General features: G+C 40.4%; 4 protein-coding genes and 1 long non-coding RNA gene across 5 annotated transcripts; 2 read left to right on the forward strand and 3 right to left on the reverse strand.

The window, feature by feature from the left end:
* The first annotated feature begins 5,515 nt into the window (after positions 1-5,515).
* On the forward strand, positions 5,516-10,064 carry LOC103385561 (matrix metalloproteinase-19). Its single transcript, XM_025059489.1, has 9 exons — positions 5,516-5,880; positions 5,979-6,191; positions 7,704-7,949; positions 8,033-8,116; positions 8,256-8,420; positions 8,577-8,704; positions 8,791-9,095; positions 9,745-9,754; positions 10,001-10,064. The coding sequence occupies exons 1-7, from the start codon at positions 5,742-5,744 to the stop codon at positions 9,028-9,030; spliced, it is 1,215 nt and encodes a 404-aa protein (XP_024915257.1). The 5' UTR covers positions 5,516-5,741; the 3' UTR covers positions 9,031-9,095; positions 9,745-9,754; positions 10,001-10,064.
* LOC103385589 (transmembrane protein 198-like) lies at positions 9,687-13,347 on the reverse strand. The gene is made up of 4 exons (XM_025059490.1): positions 13,146-13,347; positions 11,411-11,986; positions 11,200-11,318; positions 9,687-10,950 (listed from the first exon to the last, which is right to left on the reverse strand). The coding sequence occupies exons 2-4, from the start codon at positions 11,967-11,969 to the stop codon at positions 10,789-10,791; spliced, it is 840 nt and encodes a 279-aa protein (XP_024915258.1). The 5' UTR covers positions 11,970-11,986; positions 13,146-13,347; the 3' UTR covers positions 9,687-10,788.
* LOC112487626 (uncharacterized) lies at positions 13,321-20,274 on the forward strand. Its single transcript, XR_003050902.1, has 4 exons — positions 13,321-13,458; positions 14,229-14,322; positions 18,163-18,314; positions 20,106-20,274. It is a non-coding gene; the product is annotated as an uncharacterized LOC112487626 (long non-coding RNA).
* Positions 18,312-22,823, reverse strand: LOC103385560 (thyrotropin-releasing hormone receptor-like). Its single transcript, XM_008319490.3, is given in 4 exon segments — positions 18,312-19,530; positions 19,532-19,777; positions 20,090-20,922; positions 21,737-22,823. Coding segments are annotated over 3 exon segments (1,188 nt in total). The 5' UTR covers positions 20,867-20,922; positions 21,737-22,823; the 3' UTR covers positions 18,312-19,365.
* A 9-nt stretch (positions 22,824-22,832) lies between these two features.
* On the reverse strand, positions 22,833-25,335 carry ocstamp (osteoclast stimulatory transmembrane protein). Its single transcript, XM_008319516.2, has 2 exons — positions 25,243-25,335; positions 22,833-24,750 (listed from the first exon to the last, which is right to left on the reverse strand). Exons 1-2 carry the CDS (start codon positions 25,285-25,287, stop codon positions 24,385-24,387), a joined length of 411 nt encoding a protein of 136 aa, XP_008317738.2. The 5' UTR covers positions 25,288-25,335; the 3' UTR covers positions 22,833-24,384.
* Between the last annotated feature and the right edge of the window lie 6 nt (positions 25,336-25,341).

Consider the following 25,341-nt stretch of genomic DNA (forward strand, 5'->3'; position numbering starts at 1 on the left):
CCTCCAGGTTTAGGTAACAGCTTCTATCTTTAGCCTCCTCTTGAGATTTCATCGCTGCGCTACCGTCGGCCTCTGTTGTTCTGTTTTGGTTTTTGTTTTTTTTTGTTTTTTTACACACAGTTAAGTCGTCTGCCAGAGACTGAGAACAAGAACATGTGAATTATTGAAGTCGAGCTCGGAGGTTTGTCACTCCGTTTTTTTTTTGTTTTTTTTTTTGTTTTTATTTCTCGCGCTGTGGCTTGTCAGCTCTCTGATTCTGACCCGAACACTTTGTCCTTCTCTGCCAGAACCATTTCAATCAATGCCTTCACTTGTGGGGGTAAAAAGTGTAGTCGGTAGCATGAGCACGACCAAGGATGGTTGTCATCCGGAGAGTTGACGTGCAGATCAACACTACAGAATACCTTTCATCTTGATGACGTTAAAAATAGAAACATATCAAAGTGCAAAAAAAAAAACAAAAAACAAAAAAAAAAAGAGCTTTCTGTGCGGCTGCTACAAAACTGAAGGCAAATCAATTCAATCAATTTTTGTTCAAACTAAACTCACTCGCTGTCTGGAGAGTTGCCGCACAGAAAAGTTGGCTAGCCATCTCCCAGGTTTGATGCTATAGCTAGCGGCTGCTCTCACGTAGACCTGCAGAATATGAACCCAAATATCGTAAAGTGCTCTGCGACGTGAACTCTTTCCATAAAGAAAACGCTAGTGCGATTTGTTCCTCGTGCGAATGTAATGAATGAAAATACCTTCAAACGTTTTCATTCATTTCTGCTCCAAATATAAAAAAAAAACAGTAAAGTTAACTTTACCATCAGCTGAGTTAAAGAAGCGGTTCATGTTGCACTGTTCTTGGAATGATATTTTGAGTTTAAAAAACTATGTATATTTCAGAGTCTGCTAGGACAACAGTCGTCTCTGGGGGCAGTATTTCCCACATTGTTCAACTCTTCATCTAAACGCAGCCGACAGCAGTGATGAGCGTTCACTCCGTGTTGTTGTCGTTGTTCTCAGCTCGTTGTTTATTGTTTATCAGCCTCTGTAGATAATGTGAAAGATTCCAAACGGAGGAAACTCCAAATGCTGCTCCGTCATTGGCTCTTGTTCTTTCTTCTTCTGGATTTTCCTCCGCAGATGCGCTCCTCCTCCCCCGCCCCCTCCCCTCTCTTTTTATGACTTTTGTGCATGAATGAGGAGTTTCCCCCGTCCTCCCGTAGAGACTTGAATCATTTCCCTCTGGTTGTCTGTAGTCCAGTGGAGAAGACGAGTGATTTCTAAATCTGTGTGATAGGATTCAGGGTCTACTAAAAAAACAAAACAAACAAAAAAAAAAAAACCCTCTTTACCAAACTCACTTCTCCCCCCTGTGGGAGGAAATGTCGATCAAACTGAGGAACTTGTTAAAAATTGTGGCTTTGACAAACTGACCTTTTCTATGGCTTCCAATCAGACGGTGCAGAGCCGGAATGGGGCGGGGCATTTTCTTTTTTTTTTTTGGTGGGGGTTTGTGAACAAAAAGCAGGTGAATACCTCAATGCTGACCTTTTGACCTGATGTCTGAAATCTGATTGGACACAGTTACGTTTTGTTTTGAGGGACTCCAACCACGGGTGATCTTTCTCTTGTTTTTTTTTTTGTGAGAGGCTGCGCTGAAGCTGAGCGTGGCATCGTTGGCGATCTTCACGTCTTAAACTGGAGACTTAAATATTTGTGACGAAAATTAACTTAGTATTTTTGGTTTCTTCCTTTGGTTTTCTGGTTATAGGTTGTTTATTCCAGTTGGGATTTTGTTTAAATAAATACATAAACACCGTTTGTGACAGAGGGGGAGAAAATGAGCGTCATTTCTTTGGCGAATCCCTGCTGCGATCGGACAGATGTTTGACTTTAAGGACGTTGGTTTAAAACCCACGACTTTTGCCTTTTTGTGTAGAGACTAAAAAGTGCAGACGTGACTCCTGGACAAACTGCACCAGGGTGACGTCTTTCTTTCCAGCGCACAGTTAGTTTGTGTGAGTGTTTGTGTTTTTTCTCTCCAGAGCTGAGGGTCTCTGTCCATCAGTGTTAAAAAAAAAAAAAAAACAACGAAAGAAACGATTTGATTGGTGGGTGGGATCACACAGTTCCTCCAGTCCGCCCTTTTTACTTTTAAATAGATTTTTGTAAAGTGATGAATACAGAAACCTGAGACTGGTTTTTGTTCTGTCACAGAAGTACAGCTGCAGCCGGTTGTTCTTTATTAGGTATTATTGTTTTTTTTTGTTTTTTTAAAGTTTCTAAAACCTCCCAAGAGGAAAGAAAGAAAGAAAGAAACTAGTCTGGTTTTAGAAGCTGGAAGTTCTATGGTTTGTTTGGTTAGGAAAATTGAAAGGGCTGGAAAACTGTAGTCTGTCAACATATATTCCTATATATTTATATACATTAGCATGGGGCAGATTAACATGTTATTATTACATAAATGCATAAATAATTAACACTGACAATTATCACACGTCAACATATTATTGTTATTATTATTGTCATTATTTTACATGTATGTGTATATATGTTGAAATATATTTATATACACACATGTGTGTATATATAAATATATATACATATATAAACATGTTTGTGTGGTGTTTGTATGTATGTTTATGTATATGTGCGTGATTATTTTTTCTTTTTTGGGAGCCTGGAAAAAAAAACTGCATCACTTTGGTGAAAAACTGCATTCATGTGCAATAAAATAATTGTAAGTGTTAATTAATCAATGCATCGCTGCATCAGCCCTGTTGAAAATCCTTCTAATGGTTTTCAGTGCTAATTAACACATGGTAGAGGTTCCGTTTTTATTTCTGTAACCTGGGGGTGGGGTGGGACTCTAGATGAGAAAGAAAAAGGGAGGTATTTCCTTAAATATCTAAAAAATCCTATACTTTATTTCTGGAGCTGTAACCCAGTTTTTTCTTTTCTTTGAAACCGTTCAAATTGAAGCACCTGAGCTCCCCCTGCTGGCCTCTGTGATTGAACGTTGGTTAGACTTTATTATAGCTGCTGAACTGATGATCCGTGTGTGTTTTAGCCTTGACTCCAGTCGTCGTGCTGTAGGAGATACTGAACTTGTCCAATCAGAACTGAGACGTTCACTTCTCATCTCTCTTCTTCTGAGCTTCTGATCCGTCTCTCTTTTTTTCTTCTTCTGTTGTTTTCATATTCTGAACTGTCTGGACTTTCAGGTATCGCCAAAGAAATAATCTCCTCCAGTTCTTTGAAAAAAAAAAAAAAAGTTGCTGCCTTGTTTCTTCTTTCTCTCTCTTTTGTCAACATTTCCAAAGGTGAACGTCCGACACTTTGCCTTCTTTTTTTTTTATTTCTCTTTCTTTCTCCTGTCTTTTTTTTTCTGATTCATTATTGTGTATACATATATGTAGCTTTATATTTTCCTGCTCACCATGGAGCGTTTTCTATGCGATATCCATGAGAAATCCGAATGTGTAGTTCACCCATTCTTCCAGTAGGCCGTGCCCTTCTCCAGACAACTTTCTGAGACTGTAAACTCAAGTGCCTTCTCTCGCCGCCCGCTCCCCTCTTCATTGACGCCCCTCCAACAGAGTATGGACCAAAGACGTCAGCCTTCACCATCAGCCCCCTCCCCCAACCCCCGCTTTATCTCCCTCTCACTGAATGGCACACTTTTCATTTACTACCAATAAACAGTTTGCAATACTGACGTAGCCTTCGTCTTCTTTCTCTGCACATTTCTCCGCTGTCGTAAAAAAAAAAAAAACTTAGACAAATGACTTGTGACATTTTATGTCCCTTTGTCGCGATAAAAAAAAATTAAAAAATGACTAAATATATAGAGGTTTTTAACCAGCAGCTACACAACGAGTGACTAATATAAACACTAGAATAAACTACAACCTGCAGGAGGGTTCAAAACATCAGGCCTGGGGGCTGAAGAATTGGATAAATATTGATATTTGGACAGCATCGGCAAATCGGATATCGGCGAAGTTAATATCAGACATCCCTAATAAATATATATATCTATACATAAGCCTATATGCATAAGTACATATATGTATGTAAATGACTATTAAATGATGATATTGTATTTATACATGTGTGTGTGTATATATATGTATGAGCTGAGTGTCTTCGACCTCACGTTTTATGACATGTACGATATTGTCCAGTGGTGAAACAGGAAACTATGCGTTTACATTCAGACAACAATATGAAGCGATGGTTAAACGGAGGCGTCATTGTTTCTTGGTGAATGGACTTCTGCCGTGTAATTAACGCTTGTGCGACAAAGGAAGTGTGGTTAGTTGTTTTGTTCAACGAGCTGCGTCGATGAAGTGAAGAATGTCCAGATTTATGTCCCTGTCCAAAAAAAATAAAAATAAAAAATGTATCACACTTGGGCAACAGGGGCAGTGTTCCTGCTGTATCTGCCCCACGTCGGGAATACATAGTAGTAAAACTACACATCCTAGTGGAATACACGCCACGGTGGCATCGGTACGACACCTCGGTCGACCGTGGGTGGTCGCCGGGTTTAACGGTTTCTTTGAGCACGTTGTTGAAGTTCTTCGTTCGTTCGTCCTCCACCACTGTTTCCGGTCAGGGGTCGCGGGGGAAGCTGCAGTGTCCCTGAATAAACACGCCGAGACAAACGTCTGTAAATGATGGTGTTGATGGAGGAGGGGGCGTGATCGTGATGTCAGCTACATGTGAAATATGTAGATTTTATTTTGTCCTCGTTTTGAAACAGGCCTCCAGCACACACTCCACCTATAAAAACCCTCAGCGTTGACACCACAGGGGAGAACATGGACAGTCTGCTCTGCACAACTGACGACTAGAGTCTTTGACATTTGAAACTAACAAACTGAAGATTTTATTTTTTATAAATATATTTAGATTCTTTATCTCACAGGTAAAGGTGACTGAAGCCAAAGATGGGGAACCTGGAGGAGCTGCTGCTGCCGCTGCTTCTTGTTGTTTTGATGAAGCTCATTTTCTCTGTTGCTGCAGGAGGAGAGGAAGATCCTGGAGCAGTGGTGAGAAAAGACATCCGTGAAATGAAAATGAACTGGAGGAAAATATTGTTTTAACTCAGGATTTTAGTTTAACAAAAACATCTAACACTAGATTAAAAGTATAAGATACGTCATATTTAGCAGAAAAACAAAAAAAAGACCATTATGTGATTACTGTACTGTCTTTAACTATGTTGGACTAACGTTGGTCAACATGTCCAGATTGACAACTTTTAATATTTATTTACTTTTTTATTGTTTGAAAACTAGCAATAACATAAATGTTAGTTGTTTTTTTGCATATTATTGTTACACAAAAGTTGTCAAAAGTTTGTGGACACTGAAATCTGATTGTTATTGTCCTGTGTCCATGAGGACATGTCCAACATGGTATTAAGACCCGTTCTAATTCAATGGTAAAAAAAAACTGGGGTGGGAGGGGGTGAGAGGGTGTGGCAGAAAAAAAGTTGATGAACACTGCTTTAGGGGAAACAATGTTTTTTAAATATGTGGAATTATCTTTAACTCCTTTTATAATGAAAACCATGTCTGCAGGAATATTTGAAGAAATACGGTTATCTGCACATCCCGCTGGACAGTAACGGCCAGAACTATTCTGCTGAGGCGATCGCTGAAGCAGCGAGGTGACGAATCTGTAAACACGTCTGTTACTGTCGTTTTATTTAATAAACAAATAAACAAATTTAAATTTTGATGGTCAGACACTTTCAGAGGGCGACGAACCTACGGATGTCCGGAACCCTGGATTCGGCCACGCTGTCGATGATGGACAGACCTCGGTGTGGTCTACAGGACTCGTTCAGTGAGAGATCGCTCAGATACAAAGTCATGGGTGAAGTAGCTTCGTATTCCTACTGGTGGTGAGAACTAACGTACCTGAAGAGGTATGGTGTGTTTACGTACTGAGTTAACGTGCCTTTAATCGAACAGGTTACTGGCGTAAGAAGTTGCTGACGTACCGCATCTATAACTACACCCCTGACCTGGGCCAGGGGAAGACCCGTGTGGCCATCCAGAGCGCATTCAAGTACTGGAGCGACGTGTCGCCACTGAGGTTCAGGGAGCTGCAGCAGGGAAGAGCCGACATCAAACTGTCCTTTCACAGAAAAGATAAAACCTGTCCCGTTCCATTCGATGGCAAAGGTAAGAACCGTTCTGTTAGCACATGCTAAACACTAGGCTAATAGTGAAGTACCGTAGACGTTTGAATATGACGTATTCAATTTACTTAAAAAATTCAAAAAAACTTTATTAAGATTGTATATTAAAAATACAAACGGATACATTTATACAATAATTTATACGTAAAAATAAATAAATAATAATTAAAATGACAAATATGACGTAAGTGTTCAATAAAGCTCAGTTTTACGCATCCTCTCACGTGTCCCTTTAAACGGCCAATCAACAAGCCACAAGTGGTGACGTAAACCCCGGGTGACGCAGAACGCAAAAAACCACCGTGTTAGTTGGGTAGTTAGCAGCACGTCAATGCGGTTGAATGACAAATTGGTTTCTGGAGATTAAGGGCGTGTTTTGTTTCGTTTTTTCTCAAAAGGACATTTAATAAAATTATATCCGACGCGACACCGAAGGGTTCGTCCTCAGGTTTCCACACGTTAATTAATCAACAGGCGGTTCTGGGAAACCTAAATCCGAGGAGAGCAGGCCGCAGTCACGTGACCAAGAGGCGGGAAGCCGAACGCCATGAAGGAACAGACAAACAATTTCCATCGTGTTTATGCCTCGAGTCACAAGAAAACAAAACAACTCGAGTCTTCAGTTTAAAGATTGATGTCTTGGCACAAACGGCAACATTAAAACGGTAACGGAGACATTGAGTAAGTATCGTTTATCACGTTTATGATGCTGTCTTTATTTGGCTGTAATACGCCACTCTGTGGTGTGTTTATTTCGTGATTGTCATTGGTGGATCGGTCTTAAAGGTTTTGAAACAGAATTATTTACATGCTTTAAAAACTTGAGGTTGAAGAACGGCAGTTGTTATTAAACTAGGTTTATAGTATTTGGGCTCCCTCTAGTGGTAAACGGGAGAATTTTTATCCCGTTAGGGTGAGTGCGTGGGGTGTTGAATGGCACGTGTTCCAGTTGTAGTTTTACTCCGTTGTCCTTGGTCGGTGTTCTGCTGGATTTTAATGTTGGTCTGAGTGGTGGTAAAGGTCGTGAGTCTGGGGTTAAAGGTCATCCTCCAGAATTCTACAGAGAAAGAATTCTCTGATAAAAAATATTTTTCAGAAATAAAATTTTTTCTCAATCTGTTTGGTGTTTTTAATTGATTTGTTGGATGTGGTGTTTATGAACATTATCTCACAATAAAAACCCTTTTTCTCAACCTGTTTCTGTGTCTTTACTCCAAAAAAAACAGTACTTAGTACTAAGTTTTCCCAGGATTCAAATACTTGTTCTCTTTATTATGGGATGGTGGCTTGGGATGGTTTGTCCTGTGCTTTTTTTTTAATTGTCTCAGTTTACTGTAAACATGTTTTTCTTTTAGCTTTAATTCACCAAATCCATACATTTTCTGTCTGTTGTATTTTTAAAAATTGAACCAGTTTATTTGGGGATGTCATATGTTTGTCGTATGTACATGTTTTGTAAAATACTCATGTATTTTCTTGTATACTTCACCTCCAGGCCATGTCCTGGCCCACGCCGATGCCCCTGAATCAGGCATTGTCCATTTTGACGAAGATGAACTGTGGACGGAGGGGAAGAGCCAGGGCTCCAACCTGAGGATCGTGGCCGCTCACGAGATCGGTCACGCTCTGGGCCTGGGCCACTCGCAGTACTACAGTGCACTGATGGCACCCGTGTACACCGGCTACCGCTCAGACTTCAAGTTACACCCAGACGACATACGTGGAATCCAGGCCTTATACGGTAACACCACGTCACGTGAGTGTAACAATATTTGAGACTGGGAAATATATACATTCTGTGTTTTGTTTTTTTTTGTGTTTCAGGAAAGCCATATAAATTGCCACCACCGAGAAAACCAGCGCCTGCTGTGAATCCCTGCAAGGCCACAGTGGATGCAGTTATGTTGGGTAAAAAAACAAATATTTGAGCAGTAATGTTTGAGGCGTAGCTTCACTCCTAATATCGCTAATCAATCTTTAATCTCCTCTAATCTAGAGGTAAATAATGGACTCATGTTTATTTTATTTTTTAATTGTCCGTTTTCAGGGCCTGGTCAGAGGACGTACGTCTTCAGTGGTCAGTATGTGTGGACCGTGTCCAGCTCCGGCCACAGCTCTCCTGTTCCGATGTCTTCTCTGTGGAAGGAGCTTCCCGGCGGCCTGAGTGCAGCTGTCCACTCCCAGAGAACTGGCAAGACCTACTTTCTGAAAGGTGGATTCATGTCATACTTTTCTAACGTCCAAGCCACAGCCACGGAGGAGCCGTGTACTGAGTACTCCGTGGGCGGGGATGTGAATATTTTATTAAGCTCATGAATTATCTTTGCTGCGGTTTTCACACAACATTCTTCTCTCTGTGCCTCCACAGCGGACAAATTCTGGAGATACACGGGCTTTAGACTGGACCACGGCTTCCCCAAACAACTGGTCAACGTCCCTGCCAACGTGGACTCTGCCTTGTACTTGAGGAAGAACAAAAAAATAATATTTTTCAAAGTAAAACAAAACCCACAGAGAGCGTTTACTGCCTTAGATTTGAAGTTATCACTCCATAATCCCATGTGATAATCTGTCCGTTGTAGGGTTCAGGATACTGGCAGTGGGATGAACTCGGCCCCACCGACTTCAGGTCGTATCCCAAGCCAATTGGAAATCTCCTCCCGGGGGCGCCCAGCAACACCGACGCCGCCTTTACGTGGACGAACGGTCACATATACATGTTCAAGGGCAGCAAGTACTGGCGCGTGAACCAGCATCACCTCACTGTAGAGAAGGGCTACCCCCAGAGCGTCGCTAAAATGTGGATGCGCTGCGACGACTGAGCCGCTAGAGGGCGCCAAAGTTTCAACGCAACCCTCGGATTGTACAGTGATTCGACACAAAAGCAGTGAGAATATTTATTTTCTGAACCTGACAGATGAATTTACGTTGTTCCTCTGTAATTATGTAACTAATACATGTCGATAAACCGATATAATCGTTTTTTTGTTACTACGAACATCACAGTGATGTTAGAGTTAATTTAAACAAATCAGGAATGGGTTTCAATTAAAATTAATACACAAAGAATGGGTTTCTTTTTTATTTAAACTTGTGTTCAATTTGTTTTTACTTTTTTTTTATAATTTATTACATATTTTGACTGTTTAATGCTATTATTATTCTGTGGGAGTTTAATGTATTTTATTTTATAACATATATGCAGTAACACCTAAGACTGAAAATGTCGCGCTGCTGCTAATTATCTCAGACAGCTTAACAGAATTCATAATTTTTTGTGACCTACATTTAGATCAAATCCACAGATTTAAATGTAAATGAATGTTTTGAAAATTATTTAAATCACTTCTCTGCTTTATATGGGACCAAATCTCTAATTAAAAAAAATCTAGGCTACATCGAAATAAATTAATTAAAACGGCAACGTTCAATAACATAGTTATGTTCTTCAGTGTTGGGAGTTTCATCTTTTTTTTCTCTCCAAAGTTCTAACCCTGTAGTTCTGAGTGTTTCCTGATCAATACTTCTCTCTCCAGTTCTTGACAGGTGAAAAATATTTGAAAACTTTGTATTTTCATCTGCTGCTGTGTGAGTATCAACTCCAGTCTTTGGGTTCTTTCACGGGTGTGGTTTTTTTTGTTTGTTTGTTCTTATTTCTGTTCTCCACGGTGAAGGACATGAGCTGAAGATAAACCTCAGTGTTTTAACGGTGTTCTTGGTGTTTAGTTTTTTTTCTTGGTGTCACTAAAAAAAGTTCTCATCACTTCTGAATTTACCTGTGTTCTCCTGCAGCAGGTTTTCTCTGGTGAGACGTCCATGTGTTCTTACTTCAGGTAACAGAACAGAGCGAATGTTAAAGGTCGGTGTTGTTTTTTTTTTGTTTTTGTTTTTTTTAATTGAGAGTTCCTACACTGCCTGGAAAACCTGGACAATTAATGACCAATTTACTCATCATGGAAAACTTTAAGAATTAGAATTTAAAAAAAAAAAAATCTAAAATATCTTGGAAAATGTTCTCTTAGTTCATTGCGCCTGGAAAGTTTTGTGCATACATTTATTTACAAATGTGATCAATTCTGTGGTAATGGCAGTATGGTAATTTTAGATATAGAGAGATATTTTACATTTGACAGCATTTTACAGCTCATGTTTACAGAAATTAAAATAGTGACTTTCACCTAATAAATATGATCTTACACTGTAGCAAATTTCTTAAAAACACTGTTTTATATTGTTAATTGTCCAACATTCCCAGTGTGATTTACATATTTATCTGTAGCTGTGTTAACATATACTTTAACTCTGACATCACCAAACTGATCTGAAAACAGTTCTAACTGCAGAACAGCTGTTACTGTAGGACAACATGTCTGTGAGGTGAGACACTCAGTAGATTTGATGAGGAGATGAGTCTGATTACAGCTGGTGCTCCATGAAGCAGTGATGTCATCACTTCCTGTCAGATCACAGCAGGTGTGTGTGTGTGTGATTATGGGATGGAGTGGTGACCTCACAGCCGTGGGCACGTTCCTGTTGTTGAAGTCAAACAGTCGTTCAAGGTGTGAGTAAAGTTGGGTTGTTTAGAGTGTAAACGTGGGGGCGGGGCCAGAGGGCGTCCTGGTCAGAGGCACCATGGAGCCGGTCTCGTAGTCAAAGTCGATCAGAGTGTGTGTGACGGTGCTGACGCTGCACGTGGACGAGCCTGTCCTCGTCTGCCGCTCCTGTAGACTCTGGAGGTAACTCTGAGGGGGGGGGGGGGGGGGTTATTATTATTATGGTCTGTCACTTCAGCTGGTGTGAAAAATAATATAAAACTGTCTGTGATGAACAGTGATGTGAAAGTACTCTGTGCTATAGAGTGGTTGTATAAACTTCTGGTTCCCAAAGTACGGGGTGGGCCCCCTAAGGGGACACGGTGCTATTGCAGGTGGACTATTGTAAGTCAACTTTAATGTTGTCTTTATTTCATACAGAGAGGCTAACGTACTGACCGGCGCTAGGACGTCACCAGCGTAGCGTTTGAGTAGCGGAGGTTTTCTCTTGGCTTTTCTTCTCCTCGAATTTCTGTGCGGAGGCGTTTTGGCTGCCATCTTCTGTTTGGTATGTGTGACTACAACACACCCGGGGGAGAGAAAACAATGTTATCATGATGTGTATAAATTTTAGTTTTTTTTTTATATGAAGTATTTGACTCTGTCTCACCTCCTCTGTGCGAAACTCCTTTAGCCGTAATTTTCCACTGCACTAAAACACCTAAAAGACTTAAACCAGGACAGATGCCAATAATCACCCAGTTGAACCAGCACAGCGGACCAGGAACCACCTGACCAAACATTTGGTAGACCTGCGTAGGCAGCTTGAACGCCCCCACCAGGTGGTCCGTGCACAGCATCAGGGTGGTGGATCCAACCACAGAGGTGTAGACGATGCTGAAGAGTTTCTGCCACCTCAGGCTGACGACGGCAGTGATGATGCTGACAGTCAGTATGCTGCTGAGGAGCAGCCACACAGGAGTGAGGCTGTGGTACTGTCTGACCACCACCAGGGGGAGCAGGCAGAGTAGACTCCCCAGCTGTAGTCCACTCAGGAAGAGTCCCAGTGTTGACAACGTCACCGTCATGAGTCCACAGAGGACACCCACCCCCAGACCAATCCCTGCCTTGGCCTCCACTCCCAGGTGGACCACCAACAGCGGTTCCTTGTGGTACAACAGTAGTATGGCAACTGTGCCGAACATGAAGCCGGAAAGAAACATGACCATCCGGAAGCAGCGATAACCTGCAAAAATAATTCATGATCAGGATGTTGGATGAAAAAGTATGGTTTGTTCCTACCTCGCTCTATCGCCCTCGCTGTTGTCAAGAACCCCCGCCCCCCAGGTTGACAACCTCACAGCTTCTGCTTCAGATCTCCAGTGAACGTCATTTTAAATAAATGTTTCCTCACTGAACACAAATCAGTTTTATTTCCAACTCTGGGACAAAGGAAAAAAAATACTGAAATTGCCTCACTCTGTCCCTTAGAGGGGGCCCGCCCCCTACTTTGTGAACCACTACCCTAACTTCATATGCCTTCTTAACCTAACTCTAATCTAGACTTTACTCAATCCTAGACCCTTGCTTGAATATAGACACAGTGGTATTGTGTACATATGTATATTATGTATGCTCTGTATATATATGTCTATATGTATTTGTAACACTGTATGTGTACAGATGGACCTGTTGTCATTTTAAATTTAGTTACTAAATAACTTGTCGTCTCAACGGTTTTCGCTCTGACAGTTTCTGGGAATCCAGACTTTGGTCGAACGTTTGTTTGGTCAGTGTCACGTTTTTTGTTTTTTTTGGTTCGCAGGAAGCACATATACACGTGTCTCCCTGGATGTGTGTTTATGGACATATTGACTGACAGATGTATTACTGTAAATACAGTCCAGTTGATCTGCTGCACCATAAGAACTGATGATAAAACCCTACAGTCAGTGGAGATGTCAGGAGTTTCAGCAGATTTTTTTTTTTTTTAAATCCAGCTCATAGTTCACCTCAAACTCTGTGAACTGTGAACAACAGTGTCACATGGTGGGGCCAACAACAACTGCAGCTCAATGTGACAGGGACGAAGGACGTGGTTGTGGAACTCACTGTTAGAAACAGTTGTTTGATGGACATAGATTTATATGCATGTATACATATATATTTATATATTTTTTTATATATGTGTTTATATATGTATGTGTGTGGATGTATTTATGTCTATATATTCCCATTTATATATGTACATGTAAATATGTGTACATATGTGTATATGTGTCCATATACAGTATGTGTATATGGACATATGTGTACATATATATGTTCATATATACATATACGTCTATATTTATTTATGTATATTGTCCTGTTTTTCAGGTCAGGTTCCTGTGGAGAACACGTACCCAGGAAGCAGTAGATGAGGCCGAAGGAGAAGCAGAGCGAGGAGATCACGGCTGAGATGACGTCATACTGACTGTTGACCTGAAGTCTGCAGGTCTCCACCACAGTCAGGTCGGCCGTGACCACGTCTGAACTGAGCGACAGCCCAGAGAAGTTAGGGCTGGAGTTGTTGTGCGGCTGCTCTGCTTTGTTCACGGTAGGAGGGAAGCTGCTGAAACCAGCAGGGGGCGTCCATGGGAAGAGGAAAATCCTGGAGGATGAACCGCTGACCGACGGTTTCCTGTCGAGCACCTGAGTTAACGACGACAGAAAAAAGTAATTCTTCTTTTGAATTCTTTTTTTTGTTTTCCTTTTTAAATGTCTGTATTTGTTGTTAATTCTGACGTCAGACTGACGTTAATGAACTTTGATAACGACTGTGTTTAAATGACACTGTTTTTAACAGTTTGTCAACACGTGTCGAGGAAACGGTGAAGGAAACGAGGTTCTCCTCTGAGTTTCCTCTCTGGTTCTATTGTTCAGGTCTGGACACAGACCATAAAAATGTCTCCTGGTTCTGAGTACAACTGTGTACAAATACTCACAGATGGAATACTGGGTACTTTTATACACTTTAATCTACAGCTCAGACCAATGAAGTGAGGATCAGATCCATTAGTTCTCATGAACATTATCATTATCTTTACTATTATTTCCCTTATTATTGTAAAATAAAAAAAAATGAAATTGTCATTATCATATTTATTTTCATTTCATATGGATGACCTTTGACACCAGGTCACGACCTGCTTCTCTGTCTGGTCTAAAGACAGAAGTCCAGTTCCTTAAAATGTTCTTTCAGATTTGTCAGGGTAATAAAAAGAATCAGATGGTTCTGATGATCAGAACTTGTCATGTCAACAGTTTGGTTAAAATGTGAAAACACTTTTTTGAACAAAGATAAAACTGAGAGACACAGAGAAGAAAATGACAACCTGTGTTTTAGAACCTCCTCCTAAAGTTAATATCTCCTGTCGTCAGTTTGAGTTTTCACTCAGATCATCAAAAACGGAGTTAGAATCTAATCTAATCTTTGTTCCTTACAGCAGATCTTCACTGTGGAGCCAGACACCGCCCCCTGTCTGCAGGTTGACTTAGAGGGGCTTCAACAGGACCGCAGCCCCCGACGGCAACTCTGAGGTTTGATTCTTATTCTTATATTTTTTTAAGCAACTTTAGAAAAAAATATTCTACAGGGAAAACGCCGATTCGCTGGAAGTAAAAATCCCACTTTTATTACTTTGATAAAGTACCGCCAATAAAATACTCCCTTCAGGTACTTTATCGTACTTTTCAACATATAAATCTAAACCACGGTAAATCCCTCCACAGAAACACACTTCACTGAGACCGTTTAGTACAAAAAAGTAAAACTTACATTTCCTGACGGAGAGAGAGAAACTTCCCGAGTCCCAGTCGGAGGTTCGAGTCTGGGGGGGTGAGGACTGTGAGGCTGTGGAGCTCACCACGTCTGACGGTGACGGACTCTGGGAGTCTGACCATCTGCTGCCAAGTCCAAGGCCACTGCAGTCTTACCCATAATCCCAGTGGTTTGTTTAACTCGGTCACAGTTATTATCACCTCCCCCTCTCCCCCCCTCACCCCTCACTCCTCACCCCTGGTCGTACGTTCCAGCTGTTATTAAATGCGTTCACGCCATAAATGATGTCACGTCTCGGAATCATTAAGTCATAAAACCGGATTTCTGTTCCGTAAAGTGTGAAATCTGGTTCAGTTTCTCCGTGTCCAGACCTGGGCTCGTGAGCTCCGTTCACGTTCATGCTGAAAAACATGAATAAATTACATTTACCTGTAGCGCCACCAAGCGGTTATTGTTAGTAAAAACAACTGTACAACTTCGCTGTTTATTCTTTTCTCCGTCTCATATAAAACAAATACTTTCATCAAAGTCAAACCCTGGACACAGTGACTGTGTTTTAGCGCCCTCTGGTGGGAAAAGAAGTTGAATTACATGCTCGGTGTTTATTGAAATATTGATGATACGTATTCGTTCACAACATTTAATCGGTTTGTTAACAACTTGTCATATAAAGTATTACTGCATGAACAGAGTACTATTGATGCAGTACTGTAGTTTTCAAGATAAAAATGTGTAATTTAAATGTTTTAATTTGAAAATGAAAAATGTTCGGTGGTTCTGAAACTGATATGGGTGTCGCAGTTGTTACTTGGGCACCCTCTAGTGGGCCACTGAGGAATCTGATTCCATTTGGATTAGTGGCGTTCTAGTGGGCCACTGAGGAATCTGATTCCCATTTTTTTATTAGTGGCGTCACTATGATGCTAATTACAGCTGTTGTATCTTCTCATTAGTGTGTGTCGTTTCTGAATTGAACTGAAGTACCAGTCGTTGTACTTCATTGTACTCTATAGTCTATGAAGTACTACATCTACTCTGACTATAAATAAATATATATCAGTTTGTGTTAACATACATACAAATACATATGTATATGTCTGAATATATACATGTGCATATATATACACACACATCTGTATATGTATATATATTTTTACATATATTTATATGTACATATATATATACACATACAGTACATTGAAACAAAGTTTATTCAAATTTATGCGTTTTCATTTTCCCACTGGTTTTTATTGCGGCTGCATATATAAATAGACAAATCAAATCTCATATATATAGTTTTTCAGTTCCATTCAAATGAGTTGGTTTTATGAGCTGAAGAGAGAAGAGTTTAATAATATCAGTCATACTACTGCAGTACACTGATCTGAACTCACAGACGGTGATGATGATAAAATGAATTCTTTGTGTGAAACATAATGACATAATTATATAGTTACATTACGTAAAAATGTCTTTTCATCAGTCGGACTCGTCTGTGTGTTGACTACGGAGTAGAAAAGGTAGAGCTCACGTCGGAGCAGAGCATAAAAGAAGAAGTAGTGATGTAAAGAGACGGAGACAGAGACAGATGGACAGACTATTTATTTATCTTTAGCATCAGCGTTGGTTCCAGGGCCAATCAGTGGAGAGAGCTGTTTAAGGACTGTGGGTTATTAGACGTCAGGGAGCGCTGCTGTCAGACAGTACGACGAGTGGAGACGAGTGGAGATTAAACTGGGAAAAAAATGAACAAAAAACACGTGAATTAACTTGGGTTATTATGAAGTTTTTAAGTTGAAAAAAATATGTAACAAAAAATTCCCACTTCCCTCTTCAAATGACATCATTCACAAAAAAAAAAAACACAAAACATTTCGATTTCCAACATCCGTCCATGGAAATCCAAACTTCAAGTACTCAGTGTCGTACCACCTCTGTTGTACTGCAGTAGTATTTGTTCTCCTTGGATCAAATCCATCCATTTATTCTCATGTCAACTGGTTCAGTTCATGTCTTGTCCTGCATTCACTATGCATTTTTTTCCATCTTTTACACCTTCCTGAAGAGCTCTGGCGCCCTCCAGCGGAGGTTCTCCTAAATTAAAAAACAAAAAAACAGTATTGTTCTATTAACACCATTAATTAGACAGTTTTGAACTGGTATCAGAAGAAGTACAGGATAATATATGTACTAATAATATAGGGTAATATATATATACACATATATATATTTTAGAGGTGAAAACTTTGGAATGTAGTAGCGGGGAAAAAGTGAAAACCACAGTCGCACACACATATGTATATTTGTATTTATGTACAGTATATATATGTGTAGGTCCACGTGTGCATATATATCACTCACTGTCTTATCCATAGTGTGTTGTGTGTCTATATTTATATATTTACATATATTTCCCCCCATATTCCTTCAATCCCTGTTATGGAGAAGAATTAAAGAAATGTCAAAAATGTCAATGTAAAACACGGGTCTCATTTTCCCGAACGTTTAACCTTCCAACATCTCAGTTCATTGACTCAGTCCTTTGAAGTTGAATTAATTCCTAATAATAGCTTTTATTGTGGCGTTCCTGCAGCAGCGACATGAAAACGCTGTTCCTGCGACAGTCGTACCGACTGTAACCTGTCGGAAGTTCAAAGTACACGGTGATAACCATTAATCAATATTAAAATGTTTGCTGTGGCTGTGCAAAGATGAAAGCTCTGCCGAGGAAGGATTTATTTATATTTGTTTTATAGTGACTCATGTACTCTGGGTATTTGTACTGACATTTTAAAAATAGGCTCCGTTTTCATCTCCCCGTTACGCGTCGTCTTCGCTTCAGGATGTTTCTTTCTCTCGCACAAAACAAGTAGATGACGAACAGAGACGAAGAAAAAAAGAAAAAATTTAAAAAATTTAAAAAAAATTGGGCGACCAAGTATCATTTCAGTCAGTGACAGAGCCACACTGGAAGATACTGGTACATCCTCCATCCACGTAGCCACAACCTACAGTAAATATTCTCTCCAACTTGTTGATACTTGTCTCACCATGAAATCCTGAACCTCAAAAAATTATTTTTCTCTCCGTTTGGACCCGAGAAACGTCCCCACGAAGTCAGTTTTGTTTTCTTACTACACCAGAAACACAGACAACACTAATTAACTCACCTTAATATAACAATCAAATTCCACCACAGTCCACTAGAGGGAACCCAGGTGCACTAGTGTTATGCGCACCATATTTTGAGAACCACTGGCAGAGTTAGCTCTTGGCAAAGCCACATGGGCTGTTGACTGGGGAGGTGGGTGAGGCTGGGGGGCAATGCTGGAGCAATTCAGAAAAAAGTATTTGGATGATAGGGGGCGCCAAACTGGAATCTCATCTAGTTCCCCATACATAACACAAAATTGTCCAATAATAAAATCATATGCAAGAAAATCAAAATTTTGATATTTTATTTGTCGTATAAAAGCATATATATATATATATAAATTGTCTACATTCTTTTGACATTTATTTCTGCGTCTCTCTTTGCACACTGCAGTATAATGTATTGAATCCTCTGACGTCTCCGTCTCTGCTCCGTGTCGTTCCAGGGTCGACTCTCGGCACAACGACGTTCCACCGGAACAGTCTGTTCAACTCGGACGTCGATTCAAAGACCGGGCCGTAATTGAAGAAAAATAAAAGAGAAGCTAATACGAGTCTGTGAAGTGGGGCCTAATGCACCAACGGCGCCGCTCTTCAGGTAGATGACGCCGAGACGAGAGCTCTTCACCGACATCGCTGTATAAATAATTCATCCTCAGGTTGGAACTGATCTTTGTTTTCTTTGTCGTTCGGAGGAATTAATGTGTAAAAACACACACGCGTCGGTCTCAGCTGGGCCTCCATCCATGTTTTATTCATCTGCTTTAATAATCACTACAACAACCAATGGCTACAGAGCAGAAAGATCTAGAAAGATCTACAGAGAGACAGAAATTCATCGCAGGAAAAGACAGTTTATTATTTCATTAACACTCAAACACTTAAATTAAAATTATATTATCATCAATGGGTAATTAATCAGTGGTATAAAGAGGACGGAAAAGTTTTTGTGGAAAATACTTTTTTTTCCCCGCTGTAATAAAACGGTACGAATAATTATGTAATACAATCCTACTATCAGGTTTGTGGGAATTTATGTTTTCCAGACATGTATTGTAGTATATTTTATACATTCTGTGTTAAAGTTGTATGTTAATCAACCTGACTTTACATCAGGTAAATCATGACTTACCAGGTGTGGAACCTGGTCCTGTTTAGTTGAAAACGAGTCTGTTTTTGAGTTTTTAATCACCATTTGCTGCCACCTAATGGATGAGTATTGACTATTCTGTCAGTCACTGACACATTGACAAATTATTAGAAAATAAATAATATTTTTCAGACCAATGAATTAAAATTGGATAAGTTTCCACGGTACACTAATGTACCGCGACCCAGCGGTTTAGAAACACTGCTAACATACTACACTTCATGTCTGGAGAACACAACATTCTACATGACTAAACATCGGAAAGAAAGTGGATTTCAGTCCTTAGACCAGACAGGGTCGTGACCTGGTGTCAAAGGTCATCCTCCAGGATGAAAATTGGATGCTAATACGTTTATTTTTTTCGCACAACAAATTTACAAAGTCTTAACACATTGACCAAAACTGTCACAACCCAAATACACACTGCAAAACACAAAGTACTTCAGCCACAAGGGGGAGCAGTTGCACACTAAAAAAAACAAAAAAACAACGTCAATAATTACATTTCATCAGGAGACGCGTGCGAACCAGTGAGGTGTTTGTGCCTTATGTTGAACCTCTTGATGGTTTGGCCGCCGACGTCCTCGTGCTCCGTGACCGGCTCGTTGCTCTCGTGCGAGGAGTCCTTGACGACGCTGTAGCACACGGGCGTGTTGAACTCGGTTGTCTTCTTTCTGGCGTCTCCAGCTGCAGCGGCAGAGCTTTTTGAAGGCGACCTGAAACTTCTGGGACATGAGGTTGTAGACGATGGGGTTGATGGCACTGTTGGTGTAGATGCACATGCGACAGAAGAGCAGGAACCAGGGGCCGTGGTAGGGCGGGTCGATGAAGGAGTTGACCACCACCAGGGTTCGGTACGGCATCCAGAGCAGGGCGAAGAGGGCGACCACCACCGCCAGCATCTTTGTGATCTGAGGACGGAGAGAGCTGCCGTTTATTTAAAAAAAAGGAAAAGGAATCGAAACAAAAATGCAGCTCAAAAAACAGAAAAAAACAAACAAAAAAAACCTCCTCTTTAATCTAAAACCAGTAGAAACTACGACCACAAAAAGTATAAAATAAAATCATATATAAACAATATATTAAAGTAAAACAATTAATAATATTAATTAATAAATTAATATAAATATATATAATTTTTACATCTGTTTGTCTCCAATTTTACACATTTTCTGCCCTTAAATCTTCATCTCTTCTACTTTTATCCGTCACCGTGTCTGTACCTGCTTCCTTGCGAAGACTGCCCCCATGCTGCTCTTGTTGGCGTTGCCCGCCTGACCCTGGTGAACCGACCCACCCCCGGCCCTGTCGTTGAGGTGGGACGGCAGCGGGCTCATGAACAGAATCCTCGCAATGAGCCCGTAAAGGACCAGCGCCACACAGAGGGGGGCGACGTAGAACAGCGTGAAGTCCAGGAAGTAGATGGGCATGTAGAGGGTCCTGGAGACGCGGTACCCACACGTGACCACCACCCCGTTGGCGTAGGTGGTCTCGTCCGTGTCCACCAAGAAGAACCACATGATGCAGTAGAGCGAGGTGAAGACCCAGACTCCCGCGATGATCCTTTTGGCCCGCGACACGGTGCAGATGAACTGCGCCTTGATGGAGTGGCAGATGGCGATGTAGCGCTCCACGGTGAAGGCCATGATGGAGCAGGACGACACGTTGATGCCCAGATACTGGAGGTACGTGATGCACAGACACCCCGTGTAGCCGTATATCCAGAAGGCCACCACGTCGGAGATGTTGGGCAAACCCGCAGACAAGAGCACGATGAGGTCGGCCACCGCCAGGCTGACCAGGTAACAGTTGGTGGGCGTGACCATGTGCTTGGTCCGCAGCACCACCAGGACCACCATGATGTTCCCCGAGATCCCGACGCCGCAAATGAGCAGCGTCAGAAGAATCGTCACAACCTGCTCCTCCAGAGGCTTCAGAGGCATTCTGGTCCCGTCCGACTCCTGAGTGGCGTTGTGGAAGACGGTGGTGTTGTTCTCCATGCTGCCAGCAGGCTAGGACAGAAATATATGTCGGAGGAGAGACGGAAGTATTTCACCTGGAGACAGACGTGAGTACGATGGTGTAAATGCTGTGAACGCAGATTAATATATGATGCACATACATACATTACATTTACATACATGTACTATGAATATAGGGACACATATATGGGAAAATATGTTTCCTACATATATTTGCTTATACGCAATCATGCAAATATATGTAGTGGTTCATGTTCTTCTTGTTTCTTCTCCAGTGTTGGACTGAAAATATATGATTCACCTAGAAGAGACGAACAACTTTCCCTGTAAGTAAAGAATATATTTTTGTATTTTCAAAGAGAGTAAAAGTGCAAATGTATGGGGATAAAATATATTTTCCCATATTTCTATGTATTCATAGTACATAGATGTATACAGTATATGTGCTGTATGTGCAATATATATTCATTGACGTTGCTCCACATACATACATATATAAATATATATCCACAGTACGGTATATTTATATATACTGTATATGTCCATATGTACTGCAAGTACATTATACATATATTTGCATAAATTAAGTAAATATTTTAATTAATGACACTATTAACAATATTGACAATATCTAAATTCAAAGTCCAAGTTTTACACCTAGAAATATAAACATTGCTGAAAAATGATTGAAATACATTTACACTATATATATATATATATATATTACTGATTTACATCAGACATAAATATAGTTTACGGTAAAACAGAGAGAATTTACTGCAGTCATTTTGAGGTTGTTTTTTTTTAAACGATTTAACGTAGAAATAAAAGATAAAGAAACAAAGAAAAAAAAATCTCATCGTTGTTTGAAGAAATCGTTGACTTTACCTTCAGTTTGGTTCAGTCTGACATGATCACAGCAGCCACGTTCAATCAACCAACAAAACCACTGATTAGTTCTCCCCCAGTACTGCTCCACTCATCCACATCTCTCCCTCTCTCTCTCTCTCTCTGCCTCCCTCCCTCCCTCTCTCTCTCCCTCTCTCACCCCCTCCCATATCACACACTGTTACAGTAGAACACACCGCTGCCTCGTCTAAGTGTAAAATCAATTCTCTCTCCTGGTCGTCACTGCTGCGACTGTGAAGTCTGTAATTATGGACGCAGCCTGCAGTTCACCACATCGGCCACCGCACCCACGTCACCTCACGTCACCATAATGACTCTAATTATGGACCTAACGCTGTTAACACTCCTGTCTTTGTCAGGGAGACGTGTGGCGTTGATGAATTTTTGAAAATAAAACGTATACACAAACATGTCGTATTCAGATTTTTTTTTTTAGTAAAATTATATTTTTTATTAAATATAAATAAATATTAATAAATATCTAATATACGTGGAGAGAAAAAGCTGAAGTAGAAGAACGTTGAATCCACCTTAAAACCAAAGCAAAAGAAAATGTTGTCAAACATATGGCCTGTGGTCCAAAACTAGCCCGCTAGGGCGTTCAATCCGGTCCGCTTGATGAATTAAAAAAAAAAATACAAAAAAACATTATGTTGAGGATATTTTTTGTAAAATTTTATTTCTTTAAATGAGAATAAATAACTATAGATATCTGATATTTTTGTACTTCTTTGGATGAAAACAAAGGGGAAAAACATGGTTTTTAAGGTGGTATTTGAAGTTAATTATGTTGTAATTGTACTTGACACCGACTGGTGTTTCTGATAAAAGTGGAAAAAAGTTTTTCTTTTTACTGACTTTAGTTTGAAACAGTTCTGTTCCTGACAGTGAAGAGAAGAACTCACATCTTTTTAATGTGAGGTTCAGTGTCTGTGTGAGTTGGTGCAGCCAATCAGACGGAGGCTAATGAATGGATAAAACTAATTCTCCTTCAGGTTTTTTGTGTTAATTAAAGCGATTCGTTTTAATTAGACTGTTGTGAATTTAACGCCCCTAATTCTGCTGATTACTGCAGGGACCGACCGTCCACGTCTCAGGACGTCCTCACACTCACGGCCCCGGTGTTTGATCAGAGACTGGGGGGAAAAAGTCCAGCTCGGTACCGAGCCTCTCTGACTGGAACTGTTGACAGAACTTCTTCACACTCCAGAGTCTGGACCGTTTGAGTCGTTCTAAAACCTGACCTCGAGGGGCAGACGGTGACCTTTCGTTTTTTATCCCTCGTCTCTCTCTCTCTCAGCCTTTTATCCAGACCAGTTGAACTCTGAGCTGTTTTTAACCGTCGTGTCTTTTGTCCTTTGTTGTCTTGACCAGGATGTACCTGAAAAAGAGTTCCTTGACTTCAATCTGACGGTTCCTCCTTAAAGTACGGTTCAAGAAAGTAAAAATATGCTGAACTACATAAAACACGTCTACAGTGACCACCAACGAGATGAGGTTTGGTCATGTGACATAAACATATATACATATATGTGTATATATGTATATGATTATATGCACATATATGTAATGTAAGAAAACATTTCAAACGTGTTTATACGTATGTATATGATTATATGTACATATATGTATGTATGTATGTTTATATATGTGTATATATGTACTTATATATTGTATGTATGTGTATGAGTTTTGAGACAGTCCTGTTTCTGTGAAGTACAGTTCAAAGCCCGTCCTCTGTTGATGATTCTAAGTCAAGTCCTCGTGTATAAACCCTTTGTGAAACCCAGGCGTTGGAGTTTTTCGCGCGTCGACGGCGTTTCTTGATTTATTTTTGTAACGTGATACTGAAATAGCCTGATGGATCGTTAGATGTGTATTTATAGTGAAAAAAAAAAAAACTGGGACAATACTGTGAACTGAAGGATGAGGTACAAGTACTGTGACTGTGGGGTTTCTCTACTGCGTTTGTTGATGGTACTTTAGTGACATCTAGTGGTACTGTGGAGTAAAAACAAAAAGAAAAGTCAAACACCAACAGGTACAAAAACATCTGTGTTGAAGTTGTCGTTGAACGACAAAGTGATGGACTGGTGGTTCTCAAACTGTGGCATGCGTATCGTTAGTGGTACTTACAATGTACTTTGTACACTGGTCTAGGCTGAACAGTTGTATTTGGAGAGATGAGGATTTACGTTGTTGGTACACAGCATGTGTCAACTTCAGGTCCGGGGCCCAAATCTGGCCCGCTGTGTAATTATATTTGGCCCGTGAAGTTGGGCCGTGACTTTGTCCCAGTTTTTAATTTTGGCGCCCCTGGTGGTACACAGTACCAAGGTACTTCCTGTGTCTTTAGATTGATGTCACCAAAGATGAAAACTTTGAAGAATATTTATTAAAAATGTTTCTGGAGGAGACAGTAGTTCTGACAGGTTTAGAGTATTTTTATTAAATATACAGAGGATTTCGAGTTTTTCAAAACTGTGAAGCCGACAAACTGTAAAAAAAAAAATCATTAAATATGGATTTGACGTAATTCCAGGGAATGTTCAGAACAGAGTGTTTCTTTCACTCATTGTTTACGAGTGATTTAAATACAAGGAAGAAAAGTCAGTTCCCATCCTGCTTCACTTCTCGTTCGTGTCGTCATCGACGTGAACTCGGGTAACCTGGTTCTCCATCTTCTTCTTCTTCTTCCTCTCCGTCTTCCTCATCAAATATTCCTTCCTCCGCTGCGCCTGCTCTCTGAAGAAGGAAGCAGAAATATTCCGTCGCAGTCGCCGGGCGTAAACCTCCAGGAACACCAGGCAGCAGCTGGTCACCCAGAGACCCCCCAGTAACAGGGTGACCCCCAGGTTTGGGGCGGAGGTCCTGACGTCACAGAGCAGGGTCTCCGGGCTGAAGGTCCAGGTGTAGTCCTGCTGGAAGTCGACCAGCTGTTGAGTCCCACAGGACCGGGGTATCAGACAGAAGGCTGGGGCAAACCACTGGACCTTGGACCTTAGGGAGGGGGGGGGGAGGAAGGGGGGAGTTAGTAAGTATGGTAGTAGTATCAAGACGACAAAGGTGAAAATGTCACTGTATTTATTATTATTTTTAATTATTTTTCTCTTTAGATCCAAGTCTTCACTTCAAGCCGTTCCCACGATAATGTGTTTTTTTTACCTTGTTTATATAAAAGGGTTAATTTAATCAAAAACTGAAGAGTAAAATTTACATTTTATTTTATCAATGTATTTTTATTTTAATTTAATTTAAATTTATCAAAAATAAATTACATTTACATTTTAAAAACTAAAAGTGAATTTATATTTAATTTTGTTTACATATTATATTTTGTGTATTTATTTTTAATTTATATATTTTTTATTTCTGGTCTATTTTGTTTATATAAATTCAATAACATTGACTGTTGATCGTATTAAAAATGTAATTCATTTTTTACAGTGATGTCAGTCGACTAATTGTTTTGGTCGATGTCTCACCTTATATCGGACACTGATGACGGCCGACACCGTGGTGACGTCCATGAACCACGGCAACGTCACCTCCACGATGTAATAAACAACGTGATCCAAGGCCAC

This window comes from Cynoglossus semilaevis, chromosome 10 (genome assembly GCF_000523025.1).
Source record: "Cynoglossus semilaevis isolate Cse_v1.0 chromosome 10, Cse_v1.0, whole genome shotgun sequence".
NCBI classification, from domain to species: Eukaryota; Metazoa; Chordata; class Actinopteri; order Pleuronectiformes; family Cynoglossidae; genus Cynoglossus; species Cynoglossus semilaevis.